Source organism: Myotis brandtii, unplaced genomic scaffold (genome assembly GCF_000412655.1).
Source record: "Myotis brandtii unplaced genomic scaffold, ASM41265v1 scaffold486, whole genome shotgun sequence".
NCBI lineage: Eukaryota > Metazoa > Chordata > Mammalia > Chiroptera > Vespertilionidae > Myotis > Myotis brandtii.
Genome location: NW_005368569.1, coordinates 367,911 through 377,241, shown reverse-complemented (window position 1 = coordinate 377,241; position 9,331 = coordinate 367,911). Strand labels below are relative to the sequence as shown.

Sequence of the window (9,331 nt, the reverse complement as noted above, 5' to 3'; positions counted from 1 at the left end):
CCACCCCCGGCCCCAGGGGTGGACAGCCCGGCTGATGGCATCCAGGCCCCCGCAGCGCTTGGAGGGCGCAGTCCAGGTGATGCGCCGGGCGATCTCTTCCTCCGGCTCCCATATGGAGACGAAGGTGAAAGCAACTGCAGGACCCACACGGAGAAAATAGATGCGTTTAATACTGGGCAGGTCTATACAATGACACAATTTATATTTCGTCGTGAATAGCTTTTTTCTGATAGGGACCGCTTGGGTTAAAGAGAAGCTTCCGGTAAATGAGAGCCGCGTCCGCGATGCAGCACACCACCGCCAGGAGGCCGAACACCTGGAGACAAGACACAGCGTCACTGCCGGCCGCCACTGGACTCTGTCTCCAAGGGGTCTGCCCACCCGGCCTCCTCTCCTGCTAGGGCACAGGGATTGCTGATACTATGACGGGAAGAGAACTCAGAGACCATTTTATTCTCACTGCCAAGTTTTCCCAGTGCCTGCCCAGAGAAAGGGAAAATATCATGTAAGTGAGCAGAAGTGCCATTGAAGGGGTGGGGGCTCTGAAATAAAGACTGGTCTGGATCTCTCTTTAAAAAAAGTATATATATTTTATTGATTTATTTTACAGAGAGGGAGGGAGAGGGATAGAGAGTTAGAAACATCAATGAGAGAGAAACATCAATCAGCTGCCTCTTGCACACCAACCAAGGGACATGCCCTTGACCAGAATTGAACCTGGGACCCTTGAGTCCATAAGGCAGCTGACGCTCTACCCACTGAGCCAAACCAGTTACGGCTGGTCTGGATCTCTTCACTTGCTCCTGGAATGTACTGTTTCAAGACCTACTGCTGACATTTAGTCATCAGTCAACATGTCTATCTCCAATGGTCCACTCTTTGCCTTTCCTGCTGCAAACGCTACTGGAGAAAGGGTCAAAGTTCACACCAGCTCCAAGATGAAAGGGTGGTGCTAGTAGCTGTGATGAAAGCTTTGGAGAATAGGAGTGATAAGATTACTTCAAAGGCTTGGCGGTGTTCACATAAGGGGCGGGACTCTAGGCCTTGGGAAAATAAAATTGAGGTCAAGGGAATGAACGAGAGCGTGGTCTTCAAGCACGCTGACCGCTATTTGAGAGCTGGTGCCTGGGCTGGAGAGGGGCCACTCCTGCGTGCTATTTGCTCAGCTCCATCTAAAGGGCTGGAAGTCTGGCTTTCTGGCTCCAGACACCGCTCCATTTCCACCCTGAATCTCGAGCGTGGCTTCCTAGGTTCTGACCACATGAAGTACCTTCTACCTATGCTTTCATGACTCTGGTACTCTCCACACATTGCTGGTTCCTCCCCCTGGGAAATCCTGCCCCCTGCCCCCCACTTTCCTCCTTGATTCCTGGCAAACTTTGATTCCATGGCCAGAGAGTTGTAGCTTCCTCTTTTCTGTGCCCCAAAATATTCTGTCGATAGCTCACATACAGCTGTTCACACTTCTGTCTTCTGCATTAGGCTCTAAGTAACTTGAGGAAAGGACTCATGTTCTAGTCCAGCGCCGTCCCAAAGAAATAAAATGTGTCACCAAGCCCGGCCAGCGTGGCTCGGTGGTTGAGCACCAGCCTATGAACCAGGAGGTCACGGTTCGATTCCTGGTCAGGGCACATGCCCAGGTTGTGGGCTTGATCCTCAGTAGCAGGCATGCAGGAGGCAGACAATCAGTGATTCTCTCTCATCATTGATGTTTCTATCTCCCTCTCCCTTTCTCTCTGGAATCAATTTAAAAAAAAAATGAGTGAATGAATGAATGAGTAAATAAGTGAGTGAAAGTGAATCCTATGCCTGGGTGGCCCCTCTGTCTCCATAGTAGAGGGTAAGATTATCTTTAAAGACCACTGGGGACATTGCTGTTCCAGCAGTGTTTCATTTCTAGAGTAATTCCCATCCCTCATGAAGTTGCTTAGGGCCTAATAAGGGAGAGGAAAAGCCACGGATTCTGACATACATGGCTATCTGAGAGCGATCAGTTCTCCTAAGCGGTCCATACTATGAAAAGACAAGGAAGTAGGAGGGAGATTTATTTAATAACTTTCTAATTCACTTCTCTAGATCAGAACCTAGAAAAGCCAAATGATTTTGAACCTCCTATAAGAAATCTCAGAAGAGTATCAGATGGGACTGTTTTGACATTTTTTTTTATTTTGCCTTCCTTGCTTTCCAGGATAAAGTCTGGTTACACTGATTTGTGTCTCATCAGAGTTCAAAATCATTCTTTAGTTAATAGGCTTCGTACCACGATCCCCTTATCACGAGACATCTATTATATTCCCTCGGAGGAAGGATCTGGACAAGAAATAACTGAGCTCAGAATAGTCTGTCTCACCTTAACAAGTGGTACGATTTTTTAAAAATGTTTTATTTTTTTAAATAAATATATTTTCATTGATTTCGGAGAGGAAGGAAGAGGGAGAGAGAGATAGAAACATCAATGATGAGAGAGAATCATTGATTGGCTGCCTCCTGCACGCCCCACACTGGGGATCGAGCCGCAACCTGGGCATGTGCCCTGACTGGGAATCGAACTGTGACCTTCTGGTTCATAGGTCAATGCTCAACCACCGAGCCACACTGGCTGGGCAGTATGTATTTCTATTTTTTTTATTTTTAAAGGGAGAACTATGAAAGTTATTCATGGTGTTTTTGCTTGACATCAAGCTTCTCAAAGCTAAGTATTATAACTGATTCTTGTAGCTTTTCTCAGTCTAGGTTTTCTCAGCCTAGTCTAGCCTTACATATCTATGAGAAATATGTAGGAGCCTCATTATTTAGTTAACTTCATTTTTATTGTGACACCATATTCCTTCAGGGCATATATTCATACAAAAAAATATTAAGCCACTGGGTGCTGTAAGACCTGGGAGGACCAAGGATGAATACAGTATAGCGTTCTGTCCTTGTATCTGTTTTTTAAATAAATTGAATTCTGATCAAACCTAAAGGAAGAAACCAGAAAGGCCTCCACTTACCCCTCCAAGGACTGTATATTTCGTGGTTTCTGGTATCAGTGCCAACACAGATATGATTATCATGAATATTGCTGCTACCAGTGAGTTGAGAATATCCTGAAAACGCAGAATAGAAAGGTCAGCTTTACATGAAGATTACACACACACACACACACACACACACACACAGGGTAGGAAAAAAGAAGAATGAGCTCCCCAAAGATATACATAGTTCCATTTTATTAAACAAATTTATTTAGTGTTCATCTTTTTAGAAAATCAAACTGCTACAGTAAAATGACACCTATATTGTGTTTGGTCTACAAGGACGTCTAGTCGCCCGCTTAACCTAGAATACACCAATCGTTGATTTACTTAACAGGCTTATTTATTTTTTACTTAAACGTAGTTGGAGGGAACTCCTCTGGTTAGGAGTAGACGATCTAACACGTGGGAGGTTTAAGGTAGAAAGGTGCATTGGGCAGTCAGGATGCTCAGTTGTAACAGCGTGAGAAGTGCGAAGTGGTCGACACTGTAAACCAAACCACTTGATAATGTTACTGAAATGCAGTTCATGAAACTAAAAGCAGTGCATACTTAGGAGAAATTTCTTAATTTTCAGGAAGAAACTCCCACACATCTGTATGCGATGGTTGGCCAATTGTGCTCTCATTTCTGAGGAGGTAGCTCATTCATGATTTCTTGAAAGGAAGCATTCCCCTTCTGAACTGTGGCTTTATGGGGTTGCAGCTTACGTTTTGAATGGAGGATAGTGCGGGAAAGGTAAGTCATCTCTATTCTGGAATCACTTATGTATGCTTACAGGTAACTAGAGACAGGAAGGAATTAACACAGAAATATCAAACTTCAAAACCCTGGTAGCTCAAAAAAGTAGTGATTCCAAAGAAAACAGGAGAGAAAGAGGGTCAGTGGGGGCAGGTCAAGATGAGATACACTTAGGAAGAAAACACTTCTCATTTGCAGGAGATACTAAGACTACCTGCCCCAGGTCAGTGTCCCAGGTCAGGGCCCCTCGGTGCCGGACACCTTGCTCTGCTTCAAGGCAACTGACCAGGCAGCCCTGCTTCCTGGAGTGACTTGGGTATGTGTGTAGGAAAGGCTTTGGATGAAAAGGCGTTAGTGTTCTAGATTCTGCAGAGAACCACAGGAAAAAGGAGGGTGCACCTGCCCGGGAACATGGGTCTCCCTTGGGTCCTCTCTGGTCTCTCTCTGGCCACTCCTTTTTCTCACCTCATATGTTGGTATTTCCCAGTTTTACCTTCAGCTTCCTCGACACTCTCAGAGCCATTTAGGCCAGTCCCCGAGCTTATTTCCATCCCAAGGGAATGTGATGACTCTCCAAGCCGCAGCTCTAACTCCTCTCTCCTAAGCTTCAGATCCTTCCTGAACATTTCCATCTGAATATCCCACACGCAAGGAAAACCTAGTATTTCTCCAACTGAACTCACCACCTACCACTCTCCTTGATCCTTCCTCAAACCTAATCTTCCTCCTAGACTGCCTATCTCATTTTCCTCTTAAGATAGTTATTCAAAGGGCAGGCATCCTTGATTCTCCTTGGTTACTCAGTCCTACCCATTCCACCTCACTAACATCCCCTTTCTCTCCAGCTGTTATAACCGTAGTTCAGGCCTTTGTCAGTTTTGTGCCTGGATTGTGGTAACAGACTTTTCTGTGATCTCTCAGGCCTGCCTCTAGTTTTGTTCCATTTCAAGCCATTATGGATCCTGTCGCCAGTGCCATCTCCTAAAATGTAAGCTGATCGTGTCACTCTGCTACCTGATCTTTCTTTTAAAATTTTTTTTAAAAAATTGATTTCAGCGAGGAAGGAAGAGGGAGAGAGATAGAAACGTCAATGATGAGAGAGAATCATTGATTAGCTGCCTCCTGCACACCGCCTACTGGGGATGGAGCCTGCAACCTGGGCATGTGCCCTGACTGGGATTCGAACTGTGACCTCCTGGTTCATAGGTCAATGCTCAACCGCTGAGCAAAACCGGCCGGGCTGATACCTAATCTTTCAAAAGCTTCCACCGGCCTTTGGGTTAAAACCCAGGGCATACAAAACCTTGTGTGCTCTGACCTCCAACTGCCTCCCAAGCCTCTACTCTTGCCCCCTCTCTTCTTTCTAACTCCATACTCCAGCCATTCAGAGCTACCTGCAGGCCTTTGAGGGCCATGCTCTTTCTCTCCTCCCCCCGCCCCCCACCCCTCGCCTACATGAGTCCCTCTACTGGAAAAGCCCTTCCATCCCCATATCAGTCTGCTAACGACTTTTCATCCTTCAGCCCTCAGCTCAGGCCTGTTATGATTGGTCCCCTTCCCTGCCTGGGTGCCTCTACACCCTCCTGGGTGCACATCTATACAGCACCTGTCACACTGAATTGCTCATCCACCTTTCTTCCTGGCGACACTGAAAGTTCCTCAGGTACAAGATTTGTGTTTTGTCTTATTAAAGAACCCATCACAGAACCTGGGATGAGCAGATACTGAACATTTGGTGACTAAATGAATTCGTTAGATCAAGAGCAGAGAGGAATCTGGGTATCATAGTGGAGTAATAACTTAGTTGACCATATAGCACCATCTTGAAAAGATTACAGTATCAGCAAAGTGTGATCCTCAGAGATTTAGGGACCACTTTCAGTAAGCTACCCATAGTCCACTGTCCCCCTCAGTGCATTCTGTTAAATGTAGGGCTCCAAGTTTGTTACCTGTAAGAAGCTCCAGAGAATTATTAGTTTGGAGAAAAATGCTAAAATGTGTTAAGCTTTAATAACCCTGGAAAAGCAGAGTATGAAGAGCAACTAGTCCAGCTTTTTGAGCACAAGATTAAAAGGATGTGGATCAAGTTCATCATCTCCTTGAGGAAATCCTTGGGATCAGTTAGCTTAGGCCTTTCTGCCACTAGATGATGGTATGTACTCTGAGGAACAACTGATGAAGGCTTTTCATCTCTTCTCCTACCTAGACCTCCCTTGAGATAGGTCCAGCTCTATAGTGTGGATGAAGGTGTTTGGAGGGATGCTGTGAAGGTCCTAGCTCATTCCAAGCTTCACCCTTTTGGGATTTCTCAGCTTGAAATTAGCCTGAAATGATCATCATTGGCCTTAGAAGGTGGTTTCAGAAGGTACCACTTGAAGGCATGCTTCTGCTTTGAGAATAGCTCTGAAGTTCTCTTTTTTAAACAGGGGTTATCAGCCTGGAGATCACTTCAGGAGGAGGAGACAGGTGCAGCAGAGGGTCTTAGGAGGGAGACCTCTGGAGATAGGATGCTAGGGAGAAGGCTTGAGAGAGGAGACAGAGTTGAAGTCATTCATTTTCTCCTAGAACAGCGGTTCTCAACCTGTGGGCCGAGACCCCTTTGGGGGTCGAACGACCCTTTCACAGGGGTCGCCTAAGACCATCGGAAAGTACACATATAATTACATATTGTTTTTGTGATTAATCACTATGCTTTAATTATGTTCAATTTGTAACAATGAAAATACATCCTGCATATCAGATATTTACATTATGATTCATAACAGTAGCAAAATTACAGTTATGAAGTAGCAACGAAAATAATTTTATGGTTGGGGGTCACCACAACATGAGGAACTGTATTAAAGGGTCGCTGCATTAGGAAGGTTGAGAACCACTGTCCTAGAACCAGCTTAGAGTGCAGACTGCAGGACCGGATACACCTTAACTAATATCTTCCACATGCCTATTTTGACAGTGTATAGAACTATGTGGGCACTCCACCGGGCAGTTATTCGTAATGTTACAAATGTGGCAGATGAAATCCATATGCTACTAAATAAGGCTCTACAAGATGCGTTAATGACTGCAGACTTTTAAAATAAGATAATTTTGTGCTTTATTGAGCCTCCCAAATGATTCTGATTTTCCATTTAGTGATCAGATATGTGTAAGATATAGATACTGTGTATTTGCCTCCATCTCTACCCCCCAATTTTAAATGCAGCATGCATTTAAAAGGAAGATAAAGATTGAGAATGTTCTCAGACTTAACCATGACCTTTAATTTAAATGTTTTAAAAAGATTTACACTTAGGTGAATTCTCCTGACAGAAGGGTCAGCCACATCTCCTTTGGACGGAGTTCAAAGGGGAATTTATGTGCTGTGACTACCCTGGCTCCCTGAGAATCTCCCCCGGGGACAATACAGGGCACCTTAGCACTGGGTAGTGTTTATCCTTCCTACGTGTATCAGAGATTCCTTACAGGCTTAAGAAAACGAAAGAAGAGAGTTTATTAAAATGTCTCACTAGGGCAGGAAAAAGTAGTTAATTTTAACGATGAAACTGAACACTTACAAGCAAAGGCCAAAATAGAAAGGTAATTATTCGATCAAGTCTGAGCATATATAAAATTATGAAAAATAAAATAATGGTGACTTCAAATCCAGTGATAACAATGTATGGTTCGGGGGCCTGTGTGAGGATGAAAAGTGTCATAGATGTCGCAGTTAGTGCCTGTAAGGAAAAAACACACAGATATGATTTGTCAGTGATTATTGAATACAAGCGTAAGCTGTTAAAAATGATCATTTCTAAAATACCCAAATAAACCGGTTTCTGCCGTACACACATCTAAAAGGCATGACTGAAATGCATGGATGTGTGCATACGGCAGAAACCATTTATCTAGCTATTCACGACATTCTCTATAGCGACTCACCAAGTGCTCACCTGTGCCTGTTACCTTTGCTTTCTGGGAATGTACCACCTTCCCAAGTGGCCATGTAATTTGGGGAACTTTCCCAATATAACATTCTTCCTCATCGTAAGCAGAACTGCTTCCCTGTAGTAACTTTGAACTATTTCCACCCCATCTCCTATAAGGTCACTGCTTTAAAATTAAATTTTTTTCCCTTTCCCCCTTTTTCTTCAACTCCTTCAGCACAGTCTCCTATGGCAGTTTCCACTTCTCTAACTAGCCGGGTCACCTTCCTCCCCACGAGGATTCATTCTCTCCGAGTGTCTGTTCAGAACTGACCGCAGTGCTCCTGTAGGCCCCACACTCCAGGCTCTGGGCTGAATGAGCCCTGAGCTCGGTCACATCAAACTTCTGACCCGCAGTAAAGAAGCACCGCATCCGCCGAAACCGGTTTGGCTCAGTGGATAGAGCATCGGCCTGTGGACTAGGGGGTCCCAGGTTCCATCCCGGTCAGGGGCGTGTACCTGGGTTGCGGGCACATCCCCAGTGGGAGATGTGCAGGAGGCGGCTGATCGATGTTTCTCTCTCATCGATGTTTCTAGCTCTCTGTCCCTCTCCCTTCCTCTCTGTAAAAAATCAATAAAATATATTAAATTAAAAAAAAAAAGAAGCACAGCATCCCCCGAAACCCCTGAGTCTTCCTACCTTGCTGGCTTCTGAGTGGTACAAGTGCAGCTGCCTCACCTGGAAGCCTGGGGACCTGGCTTGGGGTCCAAGTGCAGGCCATCCAGGTAAGTAGGCTGACTTTGCTTTATGAGTGTGCAAAGACAGTGCCTTATCGCTCTCCTTCCCGCTGGGATGCCTCGCCTCTAGGGCGGGCCTTGATAAAAACAAGGTTGGAAGAGAAGACGGGGCATTCTACTTCCTACTTGACACCCATCACTGCCCCTGAGCACCTTGCACGCCGCCCTCCACCCTGCAGCCGGCGCTCACCAGCCGCAGCATCTTCACAAAGCCTTTCACGCTACAGCAGAAAGGGCGATGCTCCATGGCGCCCGCAGACCCAGCAGCAGCACTGGCCCTTCAGCCCCCCTCCACGGGGCCTCCTGCGGGGGCCGCAACGGCAGCGGCCGCCTCGCACCCCGCCCCCCACCCTTCCAGGCTAGGGGTCCCCTTCCCGCTCTCACGCGCGTGCACGTGTCTGCACGGCCCGCACTAGCGCGCATGCGCCCTAGCCGGTTCTCCCTGGCAAGCTGCATTCTTGCAAAGTGCCAGTCCCCTGTGAGCACGCGAGCACCTCCCCGCCCTGCCAGGTACCAATGGCAACTGCTTTCCAGCTCTCCACAGTAATTTCCCTGTCAGAAAGCGCTCCCTAAGGGAATGGTGGGGAGGTGAGGGAGAGGGGTCCAGGAATGTTTGTCCTGCCACCCCATCCATACTCTGGACATCTCAAATGCCGTCGTCTGGAGTAGCCACCATCACCCTCTCCTCATAGCAGTTATCATTAGTGGACATTGTAGATATCTTTTAAAAATATGTTTTTATTGATTTCAGAGAGGAAGGGAGAGAGACAGAAACATCAGTGATGAGAGGGAATCATTAATCGGCTGCCTGCTGCCTGCACTACATGGGATCGACCCTGGCTGGTGTGGCTCAGTGGTTGAGCATAGACC

At 46.3% G+C, this 9,331-nt stretch overlaps 1 protein-coding gene across 4 annotated transcripts; it reads right to left on the bottom strand.

Annotated features, from left to right (window-relative positions):
- Positions 1-167: 167 nt before the first annotated feature.
- LOC102240658 (chemokine-like factor) lies at positions 168-8,807 on the bottom strand. Of its 4 annotated transcripts, XM_014547861.1 has the most exons (5): positions 8,652-8,807; positions 8,364-8,576; positions 7,316-7,474; positions 2,994-3,089; positions 168-316 (listed from the first exon to the last, which is right to left on the bottom strand). In XM_014547861.1, the coding sequence occupies exons 1-5, from the start codon at positions 8,706-8,708 to the stop codon at positions 200-202; spliced, it is 642 nt and encodes a 213-aa protein (XP_014403347.1). In that variant the 5' UTR covers positions 8,709-8,807; the 3' UTR covers positions 168-199. The 4 variants fall into 4 exon arrangements, with proteins under 4 accessions (XP_014403347.1, XP_014403348.1, XP_005876405.1 ...); XM_014547862.1 differs by lacking the exon at positions 7,316-7,474; XM_005876343.2 differs by lacking the exon at positions 8,364-8,576.
- Positions 8,808-9,331: the final 524 nt, after the last annotated feature.